Raw genomic sequence first — 26,993 nt, 5'->3', positions numbered from 1 at the left:
GCATGTACCGAATTTCAAAAATGTTCGTAACTCGATGTCCGAGATCTTGGGGGGGGGGGGGTGGCGGATTCCCCCCCCCCCCGGCTGAGAGATGGTCAAAATAACCCGGCCTGATTAGGGTTAAATACTTGGTACTGACATTTGGGTTTCTTTTTTTTACCCACCCTGTACTGCTTCCTTATTTGCCAACAATTTGCTTATCGCTCGGACAATATTTTGGGGTTCATACTTTAAGTTCAGCTTCTTCAAACATTATTCAAAATGAATGTACCACTGATAGGACAAATGTCGGTTCGAAATCATAAAGGGATTGTTATCGAGATGCCAATACTGCATCTGTGACGTGGCTTTCGCAAGTACATATTTCCAAATTGTATATGTAGTGACACAAAATTACATTAGTTGTTAGTTCTTTAATTCATTTTATTTCATTGCACGAGCATTTTTTGTCCAATTTTTCAAACAATATTATATTGAAATTTACAGTTACAAGAACATTATACACTGCAAACGTACTAAATAAAAACATGTGAATTGTGGCTACTCTAAAATAAAAAAAGGTAGGTCTGTCATTCCATATGTAAAACCTTTGTAGACATCATTGTTTGTTTTTTTTATCTCAAAACAGAATTCACGAACACAGTGTCTTTAGGAGTTGATGAGTAGTCAAATGATCGCCTAAAGTGGACTGAAGTTCGACAATGAAAATACATCATTCTTGTCGGTGTGATTCGTCAATTGCTCGTCGTGTGATATAGGGAAGACGTTGGGTCAAAATAACTTCAGTATTTTTGTTATTCCTTGGACAAATTTATAACAATTCCTGATACAAGTTTCAGGCATCTATACATTAAGTGGCTAGCTTTGTTTTGTATTTTACAAACTTGTTTTACCCTAAAAAAAATTTCAATAAAATAAGAATAATCTGTGATCTCAGGCAAATCGATTCTGGCAATGAACTCAAGCAAAGTGCGCATGAGCAGAGAGGATTTCCAAACAACCCAAGTTTTTACGTGGAATCCAAAAATAAAATCCTGGTTTTTACTGCACGGGCCGGACCATCATGACTACAGTTTTCAGCGAGTAGGTGTAGCCAGTCCAGGGTGTCCAGACGACGCCTTGCCCGTAGGCGGCCGGGTTGTTTCCCCGCAGGTACTGGCCGTTCAGGTTGGATTCCAGGCAGGCGTTGTACCACCAGGCCCCCGTGTAGTCCACGGCGCAGTTGCCGAGAAAACGGTCGTTGTCGCGGTCGAAAGTGGAGAACTTCATGCCATGATGGACTCTCAAACCGTCGGCTGGTAAAAAAAAATTAAAATAGTACGGTGGCATGAAATGGAGGACTACAGTTGAAGTTCAGTCAATCACATGTCAGTAGCAGGTAAATCACAAGTCAAATCATGTCAATCACAAGTCAAATAAAATGTCAATCACAGGCCAATGTCAAGTCAATCACAAGCCAAATTATATGTCAATCACAGGCCAATCTCAAGTCAATCACAAGCCAAAATATATGTCAATTAAAGGTCAATCTCAAGTCAATCACAAGCCAACTACTTGTCAATCCAGGTTCAAATTAAAATCAATCACAAGTCAATCATACTTCAACTACGGATCAATTACAAGTCAATCACAAGTAAACCACAAGTCAATCACATGTCAAATCACAAGTAAACTACAAGTCAATCACATGTCAAATCACAAGTGAACTCCAAATCAATCACATGTCAAATCACAACTCCAATCTCAAATCAAATCGCCAGAAAGGTCACAAGGCAACAGGGAATGAACAATGACGTCAGGATGCCTTTGTTACAGTTCATTTGAATAACTTGCAAGTTGAAGACTCGATGTGATCAACTTGTTACATCATGTGAGGAGTTCCCTACGACATACTGCGATAAGAGGGGTAGCTGTGGCATACCTCTTTGGGCAAAATTTTGCAACCTTTTGTAACATTTTATCTATTCTGAGACAACAAGTCGAGCAAATCTGGTTTACAGCTGAATTTGGCTATACTCACGGACATCACTGCCGATATCGAAGTTCTTGACGCTGAGCGTGTAGTTCGAAGCCTCGTCTCCCACCCAGAAGTTCCAGTACTGAACCCTGGCGATAGTGTTGAGCCAATCCTCCATATAGATGACCATTTCCGACGTGGACTGTGTGGTGATGTGGTGGATGATGTCCAGCCCCAGCCAGAACTCCCCCGTCAGGTAACCGAAGCCGTCACGGTACTCGTCCCACCCTCGGTTGAAGTCCACCCAGCCGTTCATGCGGCGCTGGATCACCTACAAAAAAAACACCACACACATTAAACATCTGAGAGAGAAGTACACGAGTTTCTAAAACTAGTTGACTGTGTCATTGATTCAGTCCAGCTCGGTCCTCGTAGGTAAAACGATAAAGAAACAATGGTATTAAAGTGTCTCCTTGATTAAGGACAAAAGCGACTGTCGATTCTTACTTGTTGCTGTGTCGAAATCTTGGTATTGAATTATCGCTTACCATCCATTTTGTCAAGCTCAATGACACAAGCGAGTGTGCAAAAATTAACTAAATCGATTCTTATATTTTCCAAGGTCGACGTTTGGGTATCGATTTATTACTCACCGTCAATAGGTTAAATCAAAGTATTCTTAAATGAAAGTGAAATTGTGATTAAGTACCTCGCTCAAGTAATTTCAAAGATGTCGATTCTTTTATACATTTTTCATTGTTGCTCTTTGGGTATCGATTTTGTCGCTTACCGTCCAGCCGCCACCGTCTGTCGACTGGTCGCAGTATACCCTGACTCCATCACAGCTTTCGATATTGGTAGGATAAATGGTGTACAGACCATTTTTGCCGCCGCCGATTTCCCGGATGTCCTGGCAGTTCTTAGGCAAAAACTCGGGAGCTATTGAAATAAAATGCCGGGGAAACCTTTGTGTCTGTTTTAACTAAACATATTTTAGTAGAGCCAAGACTTTAGTTGTTTTATGCAATATTTCGAAATACTTTCATTTGAATTTTCCTCTATGGAATCTTCTAAAGGTAATACCTTGAAAGGTAACGATTCCTCTTCATAAAAAAATATCAAGGAAACCCCGACCTGTATACATTTCACAATGTGCATTTGTTTATTGGATAATACTTACAGGATGTTGATGTGTTTTTCCTTTCAAAATCTTACAAACATTGTAAACCACTTTAAATCACAGTTTGTTATCGTTCTTATCTTTTCTAACAGAATGGGGTCGAACGTAGACTTTTATGGAGCACAAAACTGGACAACAGGTTAGTGCCATAATTGCTTGTTTGTTGGTAATAATTTCACTATTGTTTCTCCTGAAAAGTTTGCATGAAAACTGAAAAGTTTGACTCCTACAATGTCAAAATGTGGTTATTCATATGGAGCTGAGTTTGTACATTGTTTGTTAACTAGCCTTGTTTCGAGAATCTTCAAATTTTCTTAGTTCAGTTTGAGTCCTAAATTCTTAACATGGCTAGTTTTATGGCTCTTCCGCTAGCAGCCGAAGATTCATGAATGTATAAATAATCGGACAATTAAAAAAAATGCTAATTCTCAACAACGATACCACATTGACAGTGAGATGTGGGTTTTTTTTCAATGGCTACTCACCGCTGATTATTCCCACTGTATGTAGGAGAGCAAACTTAAACTACAAACGGTCAAGTTTTTGATGTCCCAAACTCACCATTTCCCGTCAGACCACCGAACATGATTCCATTGCAGCAAGCGTCCGGGCAGCAACGGTCAGTTTGGTTTCTGGTGAACACGGCTCGTCCTGAGCCCGCCAAACACAGAAGTAGGACCAATGTCCGAGGGAAGATATCCATCTTTTTTTCGGTCTAAAAAGTCTCCAAAACAATCTCCGACACCAAAAGATGCCTGGGCTATTTCCATTCACAAATATAACAAACAATTTTAGTCGTAAACATGTACTTTTTGGCTTTTTTGAGTGCCGGTTTTGGTATAATGGAAAGCCCTGAGGTGGATCGAGGCTTGCGAGCACGCAGATCATTCGGTGCGGGTGGCCAAGGCGACTCGACCCCGCCTACAAAGCAGTATTTGACCGATGAATCACCTCCTACGCTGACGTCTTAAGGCCAGATCTATTTTTAAGGCCAGATCTATTTTTAAGGCCAGATCTATTTTTTGTAATGGGATGTAGAAGTCGGGTGAAGTGTTGAATCATATCCTTTCTCACGCAAAGTACGTTTTAAATGCAATGCAAATGAAAAACTGTGCAGGGTTTCAAAAATACTTGTAAACAAGTTCCCAAAATGAATTTCTTTGTGTTGAGGAATGAGAATTAATCTTACTAAAACTTCCTATTTTCATGTGTAATTTCTTATGTTTAGGTTGTTAAACAAATGTTGTATTGGAACCCTAAAACCTTTGATACATCTACGAAAATTATGCTGGAATTATTGAAAAACATTGCAAACCAAAAAGAAAAAAATGGTGGCAGCGGTGGGATTCGAACCCACGCCATCGAAATGACTGGTGCCTAAAACCAGCGCCTTAGACCGCTCGGCCACGCTACCTGTACGAGTAAATTTGTTGTTCATGAATTACGAAGGAGCAGTGAGTTTTGTTTACATCAAACATGGTTTTAGTTTTAGGCCAAAATAAAAAATGTCTTCGGTTTCTGGTATGGAGCTTGCCTCAAAAGTGGCGCGGCGACGCGGCTTTTTTATCCTTTTTTTCCTTCAAATGTCGGCTGATGACTGCAAATGGTGCCCGACTAAATTTAGTGCAAAATATATGGGAGCCCAGAGAGGCCACATAAAGCTTATACTCGATCGTAACCCCATCTAAAAACACGTTAAAATTGTGCAGCAGCAGGATTCCAGTCAAACCAGTGAGTTTGGCGGTTTTGAGACATCATCTTTCATTGAAAAAAAGGTTTAATTTTGCCGACGCACATGCCTACGGTGACGCGCGCATATTAGAAACCGGAGCCCTTTTTTGGCCTCATAACATTGTTGAAGAACTTAAAAAGAACGTCTGGCAAGAGAAAGAGTTGTTAAAAAAAATTATTAACGTTTTTCTTCTGGTATAATATAACTAATGATATGTTCCCTAAAAAAAAATATGGCAGCGGTGGGATTCGAACCCACGCCATCGAAATGACTGGTGCCTTAAACCAGCGCCTTAGACCGCTCGGCCACGCTACCGTGTCATACCCTGTCGAACAAGATCCGCACTCTATCCGCACTGTGTAATTATATTAGTTTGTAATTATATTGCACTACCCATGCGATATATTTTCCCAATGACGTAATTTATTTGAAAACCATTGTTCGAAAAATCTTTCGAATAATATAGTAAAAACTTCATTCACTGACTTTTACCCCCTCTCAAAAAAATGTGTCTCGATGGCAACCAATTTGCACTTTGACCTTTATCAATCATGCCTCTTTTATGATGCATCACGGATTTAACGTTTGTCATGATCAGTCAATCATCTAAATAGCGCCCTCTGTTGCCGCGTTGTATGAGTTGAATAAAAAAAAGTCACGGGGCGAATACCGGTGAATAGGTCTTGTTGTTCGAAGTAAGTGATAATAAAATATATTTAAAAAAATAATAGTTATAAAACCTCATATTCTAGGAAAATGTTAAGCGTTAAATGATTGTATTTCAAATCAAAATCACATTACACATTGAGGCTCATAAACACGTTCTGGGCCTTTCTTAGTTACACAGAGACTATAACACAAATTAAAAATAACTTAAACAAAATATATCGAAAACAATACAAAATTTAATGTGATGTGGCTAAAGAATTATATCTGCCTCTTTCTATTTTCCAGGCCGCTTCAGGCCTCTCACATAAAATCTCTATACCCATGATCTTCATTGGGCATAGCACAAAACAACCAATTTAACACTCTGTTTTTGCGGAGAATTCAAAAATTGACTTGGTTTTACAAATTCAATATCTAAATTTCTAACTATCCGACCTTTCCCATAATATTTTGTCAATTTGTTTGAACAGAAAATTCGACCAATTTTTTCTACCATTTTGTTTTGAATAATGACATCAATAAGTCGTATTATCTAAGCGCTACACTGTAAAAAAAAGTTGGGCAAAATGGGTTGATAATTCGACCAGTGCTGGTCCCAATAATTTGATAGTTTTTACCCAATTCAACCCAATATGAGGTAATATCATACCAATATCGGGTAAATTACATTGCCCAACAGTATTTTACCCAACGTTTTTACAGTGTACACAATAACGATATGCAGTCTAACTGTCGCTTTATAAAATCTTTTCTTATATAAATTTTTTAAAAAGGACTGCTGGACATTTAATTATTGTATTGACAACAAGTCTTAGGACACAAAAAAAAATAAGCTGCTATTTTAATCGACGCTACTTTTGGTTATTTGGTACTCTTTTGTCTTATGCGAATGCAAATCTCATATTGTTACTTTCTTGAACAGGTGTCTTCAACGGGTTTTCAACCAGATGTTTTCTCGAAGAAATAAAAGCATAAAACAGGATTGATGATTGCTGGGAGAAACTACCGGTATGTTTGGTGAGTCATCTTTCGCTTTTAATCTAATTAACATGTATTTTTAGTGGCAACATACTTCATTATTTGTACATGAAGTCCCAGATTGAGGAATAAATGACGAAATTGGTCAGGGTCACGTCAATTTTGTTTTATTAATTGCTAAAAAAATTATCATGACGTATACAAGTTTTTGAATTCATATAACATAATAATAATACAATCGGTATATGATCTACAGAAAGTGGCTTTTCCAACCAAAGACTCTCAAATCTGTCAGATGGATTTGTACAGAAAACTGCCGCAGTACCACAGTTTAATGTTTATACATAATGAATAACATTGAATTGAAAGATAGTCCTGACCGTTTGAGTCCTGACTAGCTTCTCACAACAGCCGTTGCCATGCACTCTAAAAAAGTCCCCGGGCAGATTCGACCCGGGAATTCGAGACATATTGGGCCTGACACTTTTCCGGGTCAAAATGATAAAAGAAAAAAAATTCTACTGATTTTTCGGGTCATTTGACCCAGTGGTTCATTTTCCGGGTCATTTGACCCGGAATGAAACCCGTCATTTGGACCTGGAAAAGTGTCGGTTTGACCTGGAAAAGTGTCGATTTTCCGGGTCATTTGACCCGGAATGAAACCCGTCATTTGGACCTGGAAAAGTGTCGGTTTGACCTGGAAAAGTGTCGTTTTGACCCGAAAAATGTCGTTTTGACCCGGAAAAGTGGCACTTTGACCCGGAAAAGTGGCATTTTGACACGGAAAGGTGGCAGGCCAAATAGAAACCGGATTTCGGGTCAAATCATACCGTGACTTTTCAGAGTGCAAGGACCACAAACCAAGCCATGTTAAACCACGTGGCGCATCATCATGACTACAGTCTTGAGCGAGTACGTGGTGCCGGTCCAGGGTGTCCAGACAACCCCCTGACCCGACTGCGCTGGGTTGTTGCCCCGCAGGTACCGGCCGTTCAGGTTGGACTGCATACAGTTGTTGTACCACCAGGCCCCCGTGTGCGTCTCGGCGCAGTTCTCAAGGCTGCGGTCGTTGTCCCTGTCAAACGTGCTGAACTTCATGCCGTTGTGGAGGGAGAGCCCGTCACCTGTCGAAATGTAGAACGATTGACGGGGATTTTAAGTGATATTTTTTTAACATGAGGATCGAAACACCCATGAAGACGAAAACTATAAGAGAAGAATTTCAGGAGTGGTTGAGAGGATATGACGTAGGCCTATGTATGACATGTGTGACTGAACGACAATTTACATAAGTCATGTTTGAGCGAAGCCATTTACTTTGTAAAAATATTTGAACATGTCATGTTAATTTAAGCAATGCAAATAGCTGTACCTCATGAACATAAAAGATTGCAAAAAAAAGTATGTTTTTTTTATTATAGCACCCTTAAAATTATCCCAAGTGAGATTCATGCCGTGTACCCCAAAACAATTGGCCTTACAATGGTAACTGACCAAGGACAGAAGCCCACAACCTCGTTCCCTGGGTGTCGAGCAGTACGCGCTTACTACTACCTTCTCTCTCACCCTGGTATTTGATCATTTGCATGTATGCAAGATTTTTGAACACGTGTGCAAATGAGGAATAGTCTGGTGCCTGCATATGCGTTACATTAGCGTTTGTTTTTGTATGCGGTGTCTGGTGTAAAAACAGCATCAATTCGTCACGGCGTGAGCATGGCTGGCGTGAGTTACGAAAACACAATTTTTTTTTCAAAATTAAAATGTAACAATCTTATCCAGACAATATGCAGTATCACATTTCATTGAACACATTGGAAAAGAAATGATTATTTTTAAGGAGGCGTGGGTGTAACAATTACAAAGAACGTGAAAACACGTAATGCACGTTGGAAATAACAACACCAAGTACACGATATAAATCCATTACAGTATCGAATCAGAATACAGGAAGAAAGTTTGCTATCCAGGGCTTACTATTGGAAACGAGGTTGGAAATAAAGTAAGCACTGGGGACGAGGTTGAGAAGCCCATAGCCCGAAAGCACCTTATATCAAACGGCGTCAGGATACCATGCACACATGAGAGAACCGGACTACACTAATTGCCAGTGGCCTTACTCGATCCTGATGAGACAATTCCGCACACGTGATGTGGTCCTCAGATTGCGCATGCTCCATGCCAAATCTCGTGAATGATCATGGGAGATTCTTCTTGATGGCAGCTAGTGCAGTGCACCATGGGTAATTGTATTTTTTTTTCATCAACACTAATTGTCTCCGAAGTCTCAACTTTTCAAGCTTTTTTGGTTTACACTGGCAAAAGAGATTTTAGTTTTTGTGGCCTACTCACCGACGTCACTTCCGATGTCATAGTTCTTGAGGCTCAGCATGTAGCCTAGCGACTCGTCTAACACATAGAAGTTCCAGTAGTGGACCCGTGCAATGGTGTTGAGCCAATCCTCCATGTAGATGACCAGCTCTGTAGGTGCCTGGATGCTCATGTGGTGGATGATTTCCAGCCCCAGCCAGAACTCCCCCGTCAGGAAACCGAAGCCGTCACGGTACTCGTCCCACCCTCGTTGAAAGTCCACCCAGCCGTTCATTCGGCGCTGGATCACCTGGTATGCAACACCAAAAAAATTTATCGATTTGTGACACAAGATTTTTAGGAGATATCAAACATAAAATTATTACAGGGGAATATAAGACTCCATTTCGGAACTTCATTTCGTCGACTTCAGTGTGTTCCATTTAGTCTACCATTGGTGTTTTCCGGACACCGGTTTAGGCTGTTAGTCTGTTACCATACCAATTTGTAGCAGGGGCGCTTAATCGCCAACGGACCCCAACAACAATCCCGGCCAAAATGGTTGGGACACTTGGAAATAACCTTAGCTTCCAACGGTCACCAACTCCCCCGCTCCCCCGGTCAATGTTGTTCTCTTCAGGGGATGGAGCACACACTGCGCAATGAGAGACAACATTGACCGGGGGCTGGGGGGTTGGGGGGCCCAGCGAGATTTGGCCAGGATTGTAGCTTCGGTAACCGTGGATGTAATCTTAAACGAGCCTGTTCAAGGTGGACGAGACTGCGGACAACGGCTAACACTATGGCGCTGTTCTCTTTTTGGCCAATAAGAAAACACATTCAAGTTGGAGGAGTATGTGTTTTAGGACCCCAAAAAAGGTTTTGGGAAGTTCGAAGTTCCCAAAACTCGATACCAAATAGTGTCCTTTCTCTATCGATTCCCCTGAATATGAAAAAACATCGCTGAACAGCGCTAGCATGGCAAAGATGAAGAGAATAGGTAAACGAGACAACAGGCACGGAATCCGGAATTTGATGATTGCTTTTTCGTAAAATTGTATGTGCACACACAAAAATCCGGCATTGAGGACAGGCACGCAACAAAAATCGTCACCGACACCACGAAGTAACACTCCACGTGTTAAACCATATTTGTTTCGGTTTTCAGTTTTTTACATTTTTAAACATTATTCATCAAGGCCTACCATTGCACGAAGTTTCAAATCTTCAAGAGCTTTACTTTAATAATTACGCTAATTACCATGGCAACTTTTGCGCGAAAGTGACAATTTTCGTTTTCACGAAGTAACACTCAAGTTCCATTTACCATTGTAATGCATGGCGCGCACTCTTCTCAAATGCAAGGAAAAACGTTTTCACGAAGTAATTAACACTCTTCTTGTTTGAGCGCGCGCGCGCTGACCTCCGTTTCCACGAAGTACCACTCTTCTAGTGTTGTAATACATTGAAGCGTGCCACTTCGTGAAAACGAAAATTTACAGTTTCGCAGCTTTTTTGGTTTCACGAACTAGCACTCATCTTTTTTCTCTTATTTCTTGTTGTTTTAATACACAAACTGGTCAAAAACAGCAAATTTAATGACATCAATACATCAAGTGTCAACCCAACTAAAAATACTCTGCAGTTTTGACGCAAAGTGTTGTTTTAGAAGGCGTTCAACTTCAGATGCCGTTTTCTCCGATTGCTAGTTTTTACTGGTATGTACATGAGTGTTACTTCGTGGTGTCGGTGACGAAATAATACCAAAAATGTGTCAAACCTTCGTTGGGATGTGTTAAGGCAGTGTATGTAGTTTAAGCAGTTTTTTCCCTCCCAATTTGTGTTTTGTCTGTAGAGTTTCAACCGTTGGTCTCAAGAAATCTGAAACTAACGTACCGTCCATCCGCCACCGTCTGTTTGTTGGTCACAGTACACCCTGATGCCGTCACAGTTATCGACATAGGAGGGGTAGATGGTGTACAGACCATCTTTGCCCCCACCCAGCTCTCTGATGTCATTGCAGTTCGTGGGTAAAATCTCCGGAGCTGTTAAAAAAAAGGGGGGGAGAATATTTTTATTTTCTTTGCAATAGAGAGTTATTGAAATCGTAAATGACAGAATATCAGTAAGATAGAGCCGTCCTTTTACAGTTAATGCATACACACTGTATCAAATTTGATGCTCATGTTAATTTATTGAACTTGCTGTTACAGTTCTGTGACTAGTGTGTTCATTCAGTAATTTTTAGAGTTTCGATTGAGTGACATGGGGAAAGTAAATGTCAGAATCAAATCATACTGATCTGAGCAACTGCCGAAATAGCTCAGTTGGGAGAGCGTTAGCTTGAAGATCGATCTAAAGGTCCCTGGTTCGATACCGGGTTTCGCCAAAATAAATTTCCCCCGCAGGATATTCTGATTCCAAAACTCACCATTTCCCGTCAGACCACCGAACATGATCCCATTGCAACAATTGTCTGGGCAGCAACGGTCAGTCACGTTCGTGAACTTGCCCAGACTTGACCCCACCAGAGACAAAAACATGATCACCACGGAGAAAAACCCTTCCATCTTTCCCGTCAAAATAGTCTTTGACACTAACGGATTATAAGACGATCACCGGTCCGAATCACTCAGTGGCTGGGACTTGAAGCTGATGTGCTGGTAGTGTCGGACAGCCTGGTGAAAATGGCTGGATACTCCGGACCGAGGCAGCGGAGAACGCGTGGTCGGGTATACGGGGCGCGACGGCGAGATGTTCCCGTGATGCGCGCTGCGTCGGCCGGCAAACCACGCAAGCATTCACGTGACTCACCCACTGACGTCGCAACTAGATTAATCGATTTTGAAAACCGGGGGTTTACTAAATGTTCCCGAAAAAAATATCTCCCTCCTTATTCCTCAAATTTTGTTTGTGCTCTTAACAACCACGCCATAGTCCAAAATCGCTTCAACTTTAAAACTGTCTTCAATCATCTCAAAGTCAAGCTGGGCGTGCTTTCAATCCGTTTACTTATTTTCTTCACAAAAACGAGAAGCATTTTGGCTGAAGACAGTAGTTCCCTTTAAAGGTGAGAAGTTAAATTGAAGGCACCTCCTGACACGACTTGTAAACCCGGACGTAAAGCATTAAGATTAGGCCTACACAGCGCCGGAAGGTATGACACACGTACGCGCGACCACCGCAGAAATCGTTTAAGGCCTCCAAAACATCATAAATACTCATTGTGTAATGTTGCCGTTATTTAATCTTACAGCCATGTTTTTAAGGAGGTGTCAGTTTAAGGTGCAGAACCTGTTCAGGTGTTCAAGTTCACGCTCTGTGGAGGAAGTGGCTATTTACCTTAGGAAATCCTGCGATTATATTGTAATACTTTCACTAATAAGAGAAAATGATTCAAGATTGTTCATATAAATGAAGATGCGTAGACAATTATAGTCAAGAATTCACCCTCCCTGAAAAATGTCTGTCTTCGCATTCTATTCGCAGTTTTCCTTTGGCTGGCTAGTAAAGTCTGTTTTTAAGGAATATTTGTCTATCGGAAAATTCTAGGATGCCATTTGCTGTACATGCATGGGAGTTTAAAATGTTCATGTTGTCCGCTCATTTTGTAAGAGCGAAAAACGAACAAGCAGCCAATGTCGGTAAGCTGTGAATATGACGGAGATCAGTGATTTTGATTGTCGTTGGGAAGCGCCACCAATTGTTCAATGTTGTATCGACTACCGACTGATATTTTCCCAGTAGCTCTTATACTTGCTGGGAGAATTGTCCCGTTCACGAACGACGATTTTGCGCGGCGTAAACTCAGTCTTCCACGTACGATGAAACGTAACATGTATAACTTTACTGAATATTGCCGGTCAGTAGCTGTATAAGGGGTCGTCTCTGCAGTTGAATTTGAATGAAAAATCAGAAAGGTCTGTGCCTCCATCACCTCTTGCTGGTCTTACTTATCATTATCACATTGTAATGTGTTGTTACTCATCCAGGAAACTATCGCACGTGCCCCTTTATTTTTGGTGTCGTGACGCGCTTCCTCTACGCGCGTTGCCAAACCACAGCGCCCCCAACTTGCATTGACGCAGTTACTTGTCAGCTGGGAAATCATCCCACACACCACATTACTGTGGCTCGGTGAATGTAACAGAAAAGACAGGGTGTAGGAGGACCGCCCATCGGGCCAATTATTGACCTTTCGCTCGCCACGGCGAAGTGACTGGAACCCCCTCGTATCCCGCCATCTCATGACGCAAAAAAGTTATTCCCACTTAGCTGAACGTGAAAGACTTGTAGCTGAGCGGGAAATGAAAACAATTAAAATGTTTTAATGCTATGTAATGAGACTAAGGTTGCTTCCTGCAACTTGCAAGCGAACTCTTGTAACCCGGTGTAGTTTGCCGACATACGCTATGCCGACGCTGCTAGTTGTATGTAGCGCCCTCAACTGGCAGAAGACGATTTTGTTCTCGTCCCTATGCCTGTACTGTGCGTTGGCATGTTGTATTGCGAACAGGTGCAAGCTTCGATCTTTCTCGTCATTACAAGAAATGTTATCCGTAAAAAATAACATCAATTTTGACTCATAATTTCGTTTAAAACAATAGTCTAAGTTTGAAACATTTTATGCAGTGATCGGGGTTCGATTTTATCTAGAAAAAAGAAATGCCATATTTATTTTAATAACCGCGAAAGACACTTGATTCAGTCAACACCTTCTACTCCAAGCTATATAAGGGAGACCCCAACCTTTCACAAAAATTAAAATGACGCCACATGCTGAAATGTCATTATGTGAAATCTGAGAATGCCTTCGGCTACCAAGCATCAAGCGACCTTCAGTCGTGACCCGGGCCGTCTATTCGGGGTTCAGGGTCGGGCCGAATTCGGCACGCTGGCTGGTAGTGGGTGGCCCGTGTCTGCGTTCAAGATGGAAGCCTCGCTGACAACGGGAAATTTTCCTTCAAAAATTCACCTGTTTCTTGGGATATTTTGGCTGTTACGGTGCGCCTTGGTGTCTCGGGCGCAGTGTGAGGGGCCATGCGAGGGGGCAGGCGGCTACGGTCTTGGAAAAGGTGAGAAACAAAATCGAAAAATTTAGATTATCGTAAGATAATAAGAAGGGAAACAGCTCTATGTGCGGGGAGCTAATTCCATTGTCTGTAGTGTAGTAGTTCATAATAGCATGTGCACAGATAATGCTTGATCATTGCTTTGCTTCGTAAACCCACGTACACGTGCATTTTGCGGTTTTAGAACAAGAAATATTTGGGAGATTAACGAAGTAAAAGGCTTAATTGAAGGTTTACTAACCAATGAAAAATATGCTTCAAAAGACTACCCAATATCTGCCGTAATGTGGGGTAGCGTGGCCGAGCGGTCTAAGGCGCTGGTTTAAGGCACCAGTCATTTCGATGGCGTGGGTTCGAATCCCACCGCTGCCAAGAAATTTCTTTTCTTTTTTTGAAAAACACTTTCCGTCAGTAAGGTAAATATTTTTTTCATGGGTTACTTCTTCTCTTGTGCAGAGTTATCTTTGAGGTTCTTTAACAATGTCGGGAAAAAATGAAGCTTTACAATTTTTACATTTTTGTTTAGGCAATTTTGTTTTAATAAAGGATGATTAGTAATGAACAGTAAGATGCACGTATACAGGTAGCGTGGCCAAGAATCTGTTTCTGTTTTTTTTATTAACACTCTGTCCGTCAACTCTTCCGTCAATAACATTAATATTGTTTATGGGTTACCCCTTCTCATGTGCAAAATTCTCTCTTTTGGGTTCTTTATCAATGTGATAGAAATGGCGGTTTAGAATTTTACCTTTTTTTCTGTAGGCAATCATATTTTTTGATAATGGCTGTTTAGTAATAATTGAACATAAAAATCTAAGCGTATACAGGTAGCGTGGCCGAGCGGTCTAAGGCGCTGGTTTTAGGCACCAGTCATTTCGATGACGTGGGTTCGAATCCCACCGCTGCCATTTCTTCTTCTTTTTGTCTTTTTTTTGCTCGGCCACGCTACCTATGCCCTTTGAAAATGTTAACAATCGTATTTTAACCTAGATTTAATCAAGTTCAATGTTCAAAGGGAACAAAGTAAATTCCGGCTCAGTAGATACTGTAGTGTAATGCAGTTTCCATTTTGCCAATTTGTGGACAGATCAGTTTGAAATTGTCCCTTGGGTAACATTTGTTTCTTAACTTTCATAAAAAAATATATGTATTGATTTTTCAACAGGTAGCGTGGCCGAGCGGTCTAAGGCGCTGGTTTTAGGCACCAGTCATTTCGATGGCGTGGGTTCGAATCCCACCGCTGCCACCATTTTTCTTATTTTGGGGTTTGCGACGTTTGAGACTTTTTTTCTAATATTTGTTTTCATGCTGTCGACCGTCATGAATTTGCAAATCAAATGTCCTTTTTCCATATAAGATATTATATTTTATCAAGACAAAATTAAATGTTGTAATCTTTCTGGGCACTATTTCTTTTCCGTGTAGAACCCTTACCCAAAGACTGTAAGGATATCCAGGACAGAGGCATGACGAAGAGCGGCGTGTACACCATCTTCCCACAGGACGTGTACCTGTGTATATCGCTACGCGTGTACTGCGACATGGAGACAGACGGCGGAGGGTGGACGGTAAATATAACCTTTCACCTTTTGCTTTTATGACCTTTGAACTGTAAGACATCATTTGTTTGTTTGTTTCTTTTTTAATGTGGTTCGGGAGAATGTATTGGCTAATGAAACGTATAGAGGGCCAATGCATGTTCTTATTCACCAATCACCATGTGTTTTAAAATGGTAAAAAGCCTGTCTTCTAAAAGGCATATTAGGATCATTTGCATTCGTCCCAAAAGTAACCTGAATTACTATTAAAAAGTTTACTTGTTTTAAAGATCTTTCTCGTATACCTACCCCATGAAATTATTCCGTCCAGTGGGAATTGACTGGGTTTTTTTTTAATAAAGAGTGCTATTGACGAAGTGTTCAGAATGTTGTGCATGTTTGTTTGTATGTTTGTTTGGTTGGGTTTTTTTTTTCAATGTTTTCTTGACAAGTGTAATACCTACTGAGCTGAAATAATACCCCCTGAGCTGAAATTTCAACAGGTTAGGTTTTGAATATTCTTCCTTGGATTTTGAGTGGTGTTATTAATGGAAACGAACAAAATGCACGAAAAGCAAATGATTCTATAGGTCTATACCTTTAAATTGACGTATTAATATCACAACCGGTATTAAACTAAGCGTTGTTAAACTTTATACCATATGTTTGTTTGTTGTGATATGTTTGAGGGCTCTAAAAAAAAAAAAAAAAAAAAGAAGCTAAAATTACGAAATTAACAGGTGTTCCAGCGCCGATACGACAACAGGCAGGACTTCCACCTGCGCTGGATGGACTACCGCCTGGGCTTCGGCAGCCTAGGGGCCGAGTTCTGGCTAGGCAACGAGCACCTATACCACATCACCCCTCAAGACGACTACCTGCTCCGGGTTGACCTGGAGGACTTCGAGGGAGGGAAGAGCTCAGCATCGTACGCCGGGTTCCGAGTCGGGAGCGAGACGGATAACTACCGGTTGTACCTTGGGAACTTCACCGGGGGCGATGCTGGTAAGGAGGGTCATGTAATAGGGTGACCAGGGGGTGCAGAGTGGCAGAATGCAACGGGCTAGCGATTTTAACAGGAAAATCAGGAAGCTGATAGAAGCAAAATCGGGACGGTGAAAATTGATGAACGGCACGAAATTTCGATTTTTGCAACGGGCAAACAAAACCCTGGTTACGTGCCTGCGGTCAGGGACCTCACTACGACACCTCCATCTGGTTTTTTTTTTCTTTAGAAATTATCGTTCTTGACGGCAAAATTAGAATGCAAAGAAGTGTTCGAATTTGAAATGGTCGTGTAGAGCTCAGTCTACGTGTAATGTAAGTATGTGCCCCTCGCAGTTGTCTAAAACTGAACAGTAGTTCTAGAAAAGCGATTCTGACGCGTCCTATCAATCGATAAAAGAGGTTACCGTAAACGGCGCCATCTAGTGTTAGATGGTGTCCAGGCCCGTCCGCCATTGCATTAACAGCGCCCCCTGGCAACGCTCGTCTATTCGACCCCGTGCTGTTTCATGGTGGTCTGAAAAGTCTAGAAAGAAAGTTTTGAGAGCCAAACTGAAAAATAAAAGAATGGACGACAAAACTGATTTTAAAAAATGGAAATTGGGAGGGTTTCTACCGGTAATAAACACTTGGTGGCGCTTGTGTGTCTCATCTTAACACCTACAAAAAAACTGTTTCCATTTAAGGTGACTCCCTAAGCACGCACGGCGGCAGTTCCTTCTCCACCAGCGACAGCGATCTCTCCGGGGGCGCCTGCCCTTCCTTCCGGGGCGGGGCCTGGTGGTACCCCCGGCTGTGCGGCGACAGCAACCTGAACGGCCGGTACCTGGCCGGCGTACACACGGAGTTCGGCGAGGGGGTCATGTGGCGCGCCTGGCGGGGGCTAACGTACTCCCTGCGCCGGACGGAGCTCAAGTTCCGCCCCATGACGGAGAGCGACCGGCAGCTGCCTACCACGCCCCCGAAGAAGAGCGGAGGGAAGACCGCTGGTGATGAGGGGGATGAAGAGGACACTGACGAGGGAGAAGACGAAGAAACATCGTCATCGTCGTCTTCCTCGTCAGTCGAAGAAGAACCTGATGAGTTGATGGGAGTTGGACCGACCGAGATGTCACCAGAGGTGCCCTTCAAGGGTCGGGTCAAGGGAAGCATCCAGCCCAGAAAGAGTAAGAAATCTAAGAAGGGTGATAGAGGAAGACTTTAAGGTTGAAAATCGCGAAATAATATCCCATTTTGCACAAAATGCTTTAAAAGAGGTGCTGAACATTAAAGTTATACCTATGTGGTATGAAATTTTCCCTTTTTAACGTAAACCATTTTTAAATAAGCCTTTGATAAACAAATGATTTGCTTGTATTGATTTCATCATCATCATCATGTCGGGATCGCCTGGGTTGTGACGACATCACGAGCCAGTCCCTGAGTCCTCTTCCTCCAGCTGTCTCGATCTACCATGCAGGTGCGCAGCTCCTCTGCAGATGTGAGATCGGTGTCCCTCTTGAGCTGGTCCACAAAGGTCAGACTTCTTCTCCCTCTTGAGGCAGTGCCCTGGGTGGGCTCCCACAGTATGAACCAACAATGATCTATTTCTATACTCTACAGTCGACAAAAGGGTTTTTAACTGTATAAAAAAAGTTGCTGATGATTCACAGCAATAACACAAAGGGCTAGGGACATGCTGTCTGCTGCCACCTAGCGACTCGAAAGATCCCATGGGAATGCGTGCGCAGGATATGACGTCACGAAACTCCTGACCAAAAAAAGTTTTAAAAAGTGGGTTGTGTTTTTTCTTGGAGCTTATAATTATTGCTTTAAAGTTTTCCCTGTAAAAGCTTATAGTAAGTTGGAAGGATATTATCGGATCAAGATTGCATAACATGCTGCAATAATGCAAGTATGACGGGGTGAATAAACGCTTAAGTTTACACTATTCGCTGTTCAGATGTCCCTCATTCTTCATAGTGTTACTTCCTCTTCGTGGTTTGAATTTCATTTAGAAAGCATCCATATCTTTGTAATGTCCACGAGCTTCCCATCTCAAAGGTCCGAACTTGCTGATCTTGTTTAACATTTTCCGGTATCGTTCCGGTTCCAGCCACTACATGGCACACACTCCCTTTTTATGTTCCAATCTTCGCTCGATCGTCCTGAAAGCGCGTGTCCATTTTCTGTGCCAAATCGCGCGTCTGTCAACACGGTAGTTTATAGACACCTAACTTACACGCTCGTGAACAAGTAACAATCACAAAATCAACTCGTCTGCAAACACACGAAGAGACCGTTTGTGTACATCAGTATCGATGGCGTTTTGATGTACCTGACGAAAAGTGTATTTGCAGGACGTGTCAAACGTATCTGCCACTGAGACTTGAAGTGGAGCTGGAGGCTTTGAATCAGATCTCTGCCCTGGTCGTGCGTCGTCAGGGTATCATTTTTAAGTTGGTTCCGCGTATCCGGGGTTCTGGGTTATTTGACGTTGCTAGGCATCGAGTGTCCAATTTTAGGCGCCAGCTTTTTGAGAGGGAAAACAGGTTATTATCAGATGCTGGTCGTGCATGTCTATGCGTGTAGTGGTTTGGGGAGATTGGTCTCTGGTGTGAGGTTATTGTAAGGCAATGTGATATGTTTGAAGACAATGGTGTTTGAAAATCGATACTTTTGGTCCAATTACATCTTCTTTTGTTTTATTTGAGAACTCTTATTGTTATTGTAATGAATCGATGTAATAAGATAGCGCAGCTCGTAGTGACCAATATAACTGATGGTCGAACTCGGCAAACAGCAGCGTATCCAGCTTTTGATGTCAGGGGGGCAACCGCACATCCGCGCCGAAATGATGTTGACATGTTGTTTTTCTCCGGACACTTGCCCTCCGTAAAATCAAAAAGCTGGGGGGGGGGGGGGGGGGGGGGGAGGGGGGGCTGGTACCCATCTTCCAAATGGGGGCGCTCTTCAAAACTTACCATTATTATGTATACTATATTATTATATGGACAATTTCACGGCGCATTGTAATGGTTGTTGGGCGGGTTTTCTTTGGTGGGATTGATGTCAGAAGAACTCTATAAACACTTCAAATCATTGCTGACAAAAAGAAATGTCTAAACAATCTTGTCTAAAATATACGCCACTGGGCAACTCTCTTGCTGTATTTCATTATCTTAAGAAGTTTTTATCACACGGTCATAGCAAAATTTGAGACCCGGATTTTTTTTAATGCAATCACCAGTGGCCATTTTTATTTAACTGCTACGCAAACAAATTTTTCAAGCACAGAAAACACTTGCTCGATACAAAAATAATACCAGCCAATATGCCATGCAATGCACACTGATTTTTGACCAGTTCTCGGCCTACTACTTTAGCTAAGCTGCTCTGTGCATTCTGGCATTCCTAGCTGCCGCCAGATAATTCAATTCTATCAAAATGACTGTTTTCTTTGGGGCCACGCAACTTTATCTAAATCGTTCAATGTATGTTTAGGACGTGGGATTGGTGCTGAATCCGCTTTGGAATGTTAGGAATTGGCTTTGCGGCTCATTGAGCGAGTAGAAGTGTCAGTAAATAGGGAATTTCAGTGTGTGACATTGGCATGAACGTGCATGGGAGGTGATGTGTTTGCCAAGAAAGTAAGATCTTGTTTAAGGTGAGGATTTGTACATTCTACTGAGATGAAACAAGTATGACTGCAACACTGGAAGTACGTCATCTTCCTTCAGTTGCCAGCTATCGGAGGTTGCCGAGTAAGTAACAAGGAGAAAATGTCTGTTGAGATCTGGACTGTGTCGGCAAACAGAGAGAAGTCCTCAACTAACTCATATGGTAAGTTGAACATTGTACATTGTGGATCTCAGCTTTCAAATGATTGTTGTTATCATGAACGTTCCTGAAGGGAATGGTGTGTGAGAAACCATTTATCACCGGCAAAATAACGCAACTGTCGGCAAAATATGCCACCGTGAGTAGCGCCGCCTTGTGTCAGATAGCGTTCAGTCATATCCTCAATTTTTTTTTCGCTGGTACCCATCGATGTATCACATTAGACACTTGTTCCCGCTATTCTTCTTTCACATTTTCTGCAAAGGAGACGCAGGCTTCGCAAAACAACGTCATATCTTTCCGTATGGGTCATGTCCACGCGAAAGTGCTGGCTCTTGTCATGGTCATGCACAATACATCATATGAGAACACGAAGAAATTAGGGTTCAACGGCGCAGGCACGAGCCACAGACCTCTATACAAACTGGACTGGTTAAAACCTGAATTCTATTTTTGCCCTTTCTTTTTATTTGGTTCATCTCATACAACCACTTTTCTACCATAAGTAAATATGAAGTAACACTCTGATAATAAAAAAAAAGGAATAATGAATACAAAATCCTCAGTTTTGAATAGGCGTTCGAAATGCCTAGTCCAAAAAAAAGTTGGTGACCGATACAAATGAGCAGAAAGTAACGTTTGGCCGTAAAACACGAATCGAAGCGATCCCCGGCTCCACTGAGTTTTTTTTTTAACAAGCTACACGTCCTGTTGTGCCTTTCATTAGACGTCATGACTGTCCATAGAGCGCTGTGTCAACAGTCGCTGTCTGGCAAATTCAATTACACGAACTAATAATTACTGTCGGTGTACAGAGTTTATGGTGTGTGTGTTTCTTGGCGATTGTTTGATTTCTAATTTCTGCTCACCGAGTCAGAACCGTTAACACGGAGTGGTGTCGAAAATTCATTAGTGGAAAGACAGAGTTGTAGCATACGTGTATTTCGTTAATCCAACTGCCGATAAATACCGTAACATGATACAGTTTTGATAGGAGTCTCATGATGTTGAGTCACGGATCCTACACACAAGGATTAACGACTCGGCCCAACTCCTGGTTAGACGCGTGATAACGGCCCGTACTGGTGGCAAATACCATGAATACTTTTCAACAAAGACCACTGCGCGCGGTGGCTTTCAGATTTGCAAGGCTCTGCGCCCGATCTGGCCTCGAAGTCTGTCAAGCCAGCGAATTATATTTTTGAAAATTCATGAGTCTACTTTTTGGTCTTTATTATTGAATTCTGATAAGTGATAACTACATAACCATGGTAATGCCGAGCACAATAACTTTAGCTTTAGGATGAACAATGAAATGTCGCTTTTGTTTCATCGGTTCGGCATCTTATCTCTCTAAAACTGTTTAATAAAAGCCTAATTAAAAACGAAATTTGGGTAAATGGTGTTCTCCTCGAAATTTGACGTTTATTTCCCGGGTAAATACTTCATCTATGACGACAAAAACTGCACAATACCATCTGTTATATCCTGAAGTATTTATTTTTAAACAATTTCGGAACAATTAAGTCTTAAATAAGGAGTAGTTTTGCTTACCCAACACAATAGGACACCTGCGATTACGCACCAACGGGTATTAATGCCCGTTATCACGCGTCTAACCAATTAAGGCAAGTCCGCTCAGTGCATTTTGTACTAGAGCTCAGAACAGTCGTTTAGTGGTGTCTAGGATCCGTGGTTGAGTTGACCTAAAGCATGTAAGAAGAATACTACCTTTAAATTTAAAACACAGATTGTTCTCATTACATGTACTGGTATGAAAACGTAAACACGCATGCACAAAGTTGGCAATGGATTTGGAGTCCGCCATTTTCTCGAGCATTCCTCGTTCTCATTCGCATTCAGTGCCTGCATGCATGGTTGGATGAGAAAGGTGCGTTCTCTTGGGATCAATCATTTCATGATATTCCCGAAGTGACGTCATACTGCTTTTCCCCCTTGTTCAACTTTAGTTTACGTAGGCCTACTTTCATGCTACAAATTATTGTTTGTGTACGTGACCATAGCTTATTATAACCCCGCTCGATGACGCATACACCCATTTCTTGAACTTTAGTTAATAATAACAAATATAGCCGTCATAATCAGACCTTTTCACGGATCATTTACTGCAGATGATCTGTACAGCTCAATATATTACTATCATCATTGTCCTCGGGTCATCAGTTTTCAATGATATAATCACCAACGTAGTCACGTACGTTTAGTGTTTACACGAGTGTTTGTATATGAGTCGTACGTGCTAGATAATGGGGAGTGTACGCGAGTATATGCGATAATTAGATTCATTCTTCAAGTTGTCGTTACATGCACTAATTACCAAGCTAAATGTTGACAGTCGTGGTAGATTTTGGAGCAGCTAAAAAGCACACAAACAAATATTTTTTTTAAAACGATATTCAATTGGAAATAAGACATTCAAGTAAACATGGGTTAGAGCGAAAATGTACGTCTTTATAGTTGTTGTTTTAGGCTAACAGTTTTTTTATTGGATTAAATTCCAAAGATAAAAAGGAACTCTTTAAATCCTGCTGGGTAAAACTGACCTTATACTTTCAACGTTTTAACATCAGCACTCTCTTGATGTCCAATCACAGCATACAGTTCTGACCGTGTCCGGAGGTCAGTTAATCCCAACGTGTCGCTTGGGGCGCTTTAACCCAACCTGTACAGCGCCCTCATTTGGAACGAAGATATAGTTCAGGCAACGTGTTCACCGATTTTCGAATGAACTTTAAGAGTTTGCTTGTGGAATTGACACTTTTCGAGTACGAGGAATTCTTATTTAGAATAAATGATCGGGTTTGTAATAGGATTTATCATCCCTGTGATGACCCAAAAATCCCTAGTGAGGGCGCTTTAAACTCACCAGAGCAGCGCCCTCTGTCCTAGCAGAGATTTTAAGGCACCGCGTTCACCGATTTTTGAATGAACTTTGACAGTTCCCGTAGAAATTGACACTTGCATAGTGTGAGAAACTCTTATTTCGAAAACAGTAGCGGTTTTTTCTGTTTACCGTTTCTCAACCGTTTGATGACAGGCTGACGTTTAAGTAGAGAAACGAATGACAACACTTGTGTACTCTTGAGAGAGGCTGAACTCCGATCACGTGACATTCGTCAAGCATGTGCTGTCATGAGCGGCAGCTACCGTACGCCATGATGTTTGGAAGAGTAGTACTGTTAATTGAAAGTTTTTTATTAGTGAAAAAAAATTGTGGCAAGGGGCTCCTGAGGAAACGGGAAAATATATATCTGTGTTTACCCCCTCTCTATTATTTTTGAATTTGTAAAGCAAGATTACGTATTTCTGTTCCTTTTGTGTAAATCCTAAAATTTCTGACTGGAAACGCGAGTGGAAATAAAAATTTACAAACAGGCCTAGTTAAAATATGTTTCTTAACAAAAATTAATGAAACCTACAAGCAAAAACGTAATTGAAATATAACCAACACACGATCCCAACTAGGACAAGCCATTCCCATCCCAGGTGGTAATATTCAGATTTTAAGCATTCATTCCTTGTTTGCCCTCAGCCTCTTGATTAAAACAACAAATAGCCGTAGTCCCTTTAATAGTGAAAATGCTCAATTTAATAATTTACCCACCTCTGTGTGTACATTTTCTCCTGTTGGAGGTCTGCGTGCCATTTCCATAAAATTTTCAATTTTGATGTCAATGCGTGAATTCTTCAAGATAATCCGCATAAAGTAATGTTGTATATAGTCCACGACATTCACCGTATGTTTTAACCTCTGTCAATCTCACGACGTCCCAAGCAAACTAATTTCTCATCAATCGACGGTAAATAAGATCAAAATTGTCTCTCAAACATTGAAGAGCAATATCTTGCACATTATTGGGTTTTTGTTTCCAATCCAAATTGAAGCCCGTCGGATCGTGAGTTTGTCATGTACTCAAGAGAGTGCGCTCGCAATAAAAGACAGTACAGATTACCTAGTGACGGAAGAATGTTAAAATGGCCAAACGCATGAAAGTGTATACTTACGTGAACATTGTTGTGTTATAACTCGCCTTTATTATCTTTCGTTCCAAAGCCAAAAAGAAGGTTAGGGGAAGTTCATCCCGATAAGCCAGATCGTCATTCTAATTGGACATGCGCACATCATAATTAGATTATCAATTAGATAATCCAAAAAAAAAAAAAAAAAAAAAGGTGAAATGTGCACGAGTCTATGGGGTCAATGGTAACCGTATCCATATTTTTCCATGCAAAGAAGCCTTCAAAAATTTTGCACGCATACGGTGAGTTGTTCATCGTAAGTTAGATCTAAATTTAATCGATTTTGTTTATTTAACCAGCATAATTCCTGTTTCCAACACCAGAATGTGTTTTTAACATACTAACTCCTGCACAATGTATTATGCCATCGTAACATCCAAAATTAACCTGAAAAAGTCTTGTGCAAATCTGTTAATCATTCCCGCCATTTCGAAATTAAAAAGCAAAACACTGTTTTGCAAATTTTGCATTGAAATTAAGGTCGCTCCGCCCTCCCGCCAAAAAAGAGAGACATCGTCAATACATAATGACTGGAGCAATGAGTGTTTAGCAAACAAACGCTCATTAGAGTTGAGCATACTGACTAGAACGTCGAGTTTATTCCTCTGGTACTTTTCAGAACCATTCTCTTAGTTGAGAAATTATTCGTACATGGTGTTTCCGCAAACCTTTCATTAAAGGGAAAATACAACATTTGCAAACATCAAATATAAAACTACCAAGTTGCTGCGAAATACCTTAGTTACTAGGATGTTGGTAAATGACAGTATAAAGCATCCTGTAAAATTAGGGCACCTGGTGTGAAGTCATTTTCAAGAAAAAGGGTACTTTTGTATACATTTCCAACGGTGGTCGGCTGACCACCGTTGGAAAAACCTAACTTTTTTCAACTACTGATCCAAATGTGGTGGTTTTTTTCAGTCCAAATTTTGTTTGCTATTGGTTCCATGTTCATAAACGGGTGCAGGTCAGCTAGACTGGTTCCCTTACCTTACAATTTTCCGGCATTTTTGATCCATTTCATCTTTAATTAGTGGAGTCAGGGAACCAGACTACTTGAACATTTTTGTTTTTCTCGGTTTTCTAGCATTTTCGAACGCAAAACTTCAAACATGTCAGTGCCACAATATTTGATCTATTATACTAACCCCCCAAATAGTTCATTTCTCAAAAGTACAGCGAAAGCCAATAATGTACATTCGCTTTAAATTAGTAATCGTTTTTAGGTAGCGCTAGACGCACATGTGGGTGCAATAAGTCAACAGTAGTGCGGAATTATAAGCAATTACCTTTAGGTGCGGGCTGGCGGAAGCACGGTTGTGCAAATTACCGGTCCGTCCCTTAATAGCGGGTAATTTTGACTGAGCTTCCGGGCGAGACACGGACAGAAATCTGGCTATGTGGTCTTCGCTCTGGTGCTTAAATTAAAATGGAAGTCATGGTATTAGTTGTAGTCCTAAGCGAAAAATTCATATTCTTGCAAACGCGTATCAATCGATGTAATGCTGAATAAAAACGCAGAAGCATGTTGAGAGACGGCACATATGGGGCTGCCTCAACCTTGTTCCCAAAGTACGCTCCCACCACTCCCTGCTTTCTGAGTCTGTTATTGGATCATCTGCGTATCCAACATTTTTGGATACGTATATTATGTAAACTAGGAATAGTCTGGTGCCTGACTGTGCTTCATATCAGCGTTTGTTTGTGTATGCGGTGTTTGGGGTAACAACATATTTACTTCGTCGCGGCGTGAGATCCAAAAACACGATTTTTTTTTTAAAGTTTAAATATTACTTTCTTCTCCATCCCATATGCAGTACTAAATTACATATGAGCAAAATTGAAAGGGGATGATTATTTTTGAGGTGGTATGGACGTAATAATTACAATGAACGTGAAAACACGTAATACACGTTGAAAATAAAACCACCAAGTACACGATATAAATCCATTACTGCCAATTGCGACATCGATTCAGGATACAGGAAGCCAGCATCAAATCCAGAGCTTACTATTTGAACCGAGGTTGGAAATAAAGTAAGTCGGTCGGGGCTGGATAGCTCAGTTGGTAGATCACCGTTCTGAAGGCCACAGTTTCAGATCGGGCTGGAGTTGTTTACTTTCTTCAAACTTAAATTATGGTCTTCATCGATCCTCATGTTTCAAAAGGTTTTCACTAAAAAATAGAATGAGAATCACTCAACTCTCCAATTTAAATGCCTTTTGAAAAAGACTGTGATTTTTTTCTCCGTGACTTTTTGGGGGCCTGAATTTGCTCTGTTTTGTCAATGGGTCCTGTGGCATTATTCTCTTCTGATTATCATTTTAATACCGTACATATTACTCACGCCTTGCACCAAATTCGCTCAAATTAAGGCGTTGTCTAGGCTACATAACGTTTAAGGCAAAATTCACAATGCATAACCGCTTTGCACTGGCAAAAAAAGGTGCATTTTATTAAATTAAAGACAATCTAAAATAAGAAAGTGGGTGAATCCATTGAATTTCTCTCTGAAAATCCATCATAGGTTTGCCTTTTCTAGCAGATTAAAAACCACGGCCTAACCTTTGGTCCAAATCTGGGGGTAAAGCTCTTTAATTTTGTAATTTAATAATATTTGCTCTTCGCTGGCTGTAGCTGTAACGGCGAAGTGATATTGCTCAGTTTTAACAGACAACAACTCCTGACAAA

The 26,993-nt window shown here is 41.2% G+C and overlaps 3 protein-coding genes and 6 non-coding genes across 10 annotated transcripts; 5 read left to right on the top strand and 4 right to left on the bottom strand.

Annotated features, from left to right (window-relative positions):
• Positions 1-405: 405 nt before the first annotated feature.
• Positions 406-4,050, bottom strand: LOC119719092 (fibrinogen C domain-containing protein 1-like). The gene is made up of 4 exons (XM_038188409.1): positions 3,699-4,050; positions 2,748-2,896; positions 2,021-2,288; positions 406-1,295 (listed from the first exon to the last, which is right to left on the bottom strand). The coding sequence occupies exons 1-4, from the start codon at positions 3,838-3,840 to the stop codon at positions 1,042-1,044; spliced, it is 813 nt and encodes a 270-aa protein (XP_038044337.1). The 5' UTR covers positions 3,841-4,050; the 3' UTR covers positions 406-1,041.
• Positions 4,051-4,469: 419 nt separating this feature from the next.
• Positions 4,470-4,551, bottom strand: Trnal-uag. The gene has a single exon. It is a non-coding gene; the product is annotated as a tRNA-Leu (tRNA).
• A 551-nt stretch (positions 4,552-5,102) lies between these two features.
• Trnal-aag lies at positions 5,103-5,184 on the bottom strand. Its single transcript has one exon. It is a non-coding gene; the product is annotated as a tRNA-Leu (tRNA).
• An 88-nt stretch (positions 5,185-5,272) lies between these two features.
• Positions 5,273-11,868, bottom strand: LOC119719849 (fibrinogen C domain-containing protein 1-like). 2 transcript variants are annotated; one of them, XR_005270006.1, is made up of 5 exons: positions 11,258-11,868; positions 10,723-10,871; positions 8,869-9,136; positions 7,214-7,640; positions 5,273-7,134 (listed from the first exon to the last, which is right to left on the bottom strand). XR_005270006.1 is itself a non-coding variant. In XM_038189349.1 (4 exons), exons 1-4 carry the CDS (start codon positions 11,394-11,396, stop codon positions 7,387-7,389), a joined length of 810 nt encoding a protein of 269 aa, XP_038045277.1. In that variant the 5' UTR covers positions 11,397-11,868; the 3' UTR covers positions 5,273-7,386. The 2 variants fall into 2 exon arrangements, 1 of the variants encoding a protein (XP_038045277.1); XM_038189349.1 differs by having other exon boundaries at positions 5,273-7,640.
• Trnaf-gaa lies at positions 11,139-11,215 on the top strand. The gene is given in 2 exon segments: positions 11,139-11,175; positions 11,180-11,215. It is a non-coding gene; the product is annotated as a tRNA-Phe (tRNA).
• A 1,650-nt stretch (positions 11,869-13,518) lies between the features above and the next one.
• On the top strand, positions 13,519-18,373 carry LOC119719075 (ficolin-1-B-like). The gene is made up of 4 exons (XM_038188379.1): positions 13,519-13,901; positions 15,324-15,466; positions 16,177-16,441; positions 17,128-18,373. Exons 1-4 carry the CDS (start codon positions 13,634-13,636, stop codon positions 17,643-17,645), a joined length of 1,194 nt encoding a protein of 397 aa, XP_038044307.1. The 5' UTR covers positions 13,519-13,633; the 3' UTR covers positions 17,646-18,373.
• Positions 14,189-14,270, top strand: Trnal-aag. The gene has a single exon. It is a non-coding gene; the product is annotated as a tRNA-Leu (tRNA).
• Trnal-uag lies at positions 14,725-14,806 on the top strand. The gene has a single exon. It is a non-coding gene; the product is annotated as a tRNA-Leu (tRNA).
• Trnal-uag lies at positions 15,063-15,144 on the top strand. Its single transcript has one exon. It is a non-coding gene; the product is annotated as a tRNA-Leu (tRNA).
• Positions 18,374-26,993: the final 8,620 nt, after the last annotated feature.

Source organism: Patiria miniata, unplaced genomic scaffold (genome assembly GCF_015706575.1).
Source record: "Patiria miniata isolate m_02_andy unplaced genomic scaffold, ASM1570657v1 HiC_scaffold_8, whole genome shotgun sequence".
NCBI lineage: Eukaryota > Metazoa > Echinodermata > Asteroidea > Valvatida > Asterinidae > Patiria > Patiria miniata.
Note: the sequence above shows the minus strand (reverse complement) of the source record. Positions and strands in the feature narration are given on the sequence as shown.

Excerpts from the sequence above, each read along its gene's own strand:
- LOC119719075 (XM_038188379.1), top strand. The coding sequence starts at position 13,634 with ATGCCTTCGGCTACCAAGCATCAAGCGACCTTCAGTCGTGACCCGGGC. Across the intron at positions 13,902-15,323 it reads CGGCTACGGTCTTGGAAAAG|AACCCTTACCCAAAGACTGT; the intron begins GTGAGAAACAAA and ends TTTTCCGTGTAG. Across the intron at positions 15,467-16,176 it reads CAGACGGCGGAGGGTGGACG|GTGTTCCAGCGCCGATACGA; the intron begins GTAAATATAACC and ends CGAAATTAACAG.
- LOC119719092 (XM_038188409.1), bottom strand. The coding sequence starts at position 3,840 with ATGGATATCTTCCCTCGGACATTGGTCCTACTTCTGTGTTTGGCGGGC. Across the intron at positions 2,897-3,698 it reads CGGTGGTCTGACGGGAAATG|CTCCCGAGTTTTTGCCTAAG; the intron begins GTGAGTTTGGGA and ends TTATTTCAATAG. Across the intron at positions 2,289-2,747 it reads CAGACGGTGGCGGCTGGACG|GTGATCCAGCGCCGCATGAA; the intron begins GTAAGCGACAAA and ends TTTTTTTTGTAG.
- LOC119719849 (XM_038189349.1), bottom strand. The coding sequence starts at position 11,396 with ATGGAAGGGTTTTTCTCCGTGGTGATCATGTTTTTGTCTCTGGTGGGG. Across the intron at positions 9,137-10,722 it reads CAGACGGTGGCGGATGGACG|GTGATCCAGCGCCGAATGAA; the intron begins GTACGTTAGTTT and ends GTTGCATACCAG. Across the intron at positions 7,641-8,868 it reads TGACATCGGAAGTGACGTCG|GTGACGGGCTCTCCCTCCAC; the intron begins GTGAGTAGGCCA and ends ACATTTCGACAG.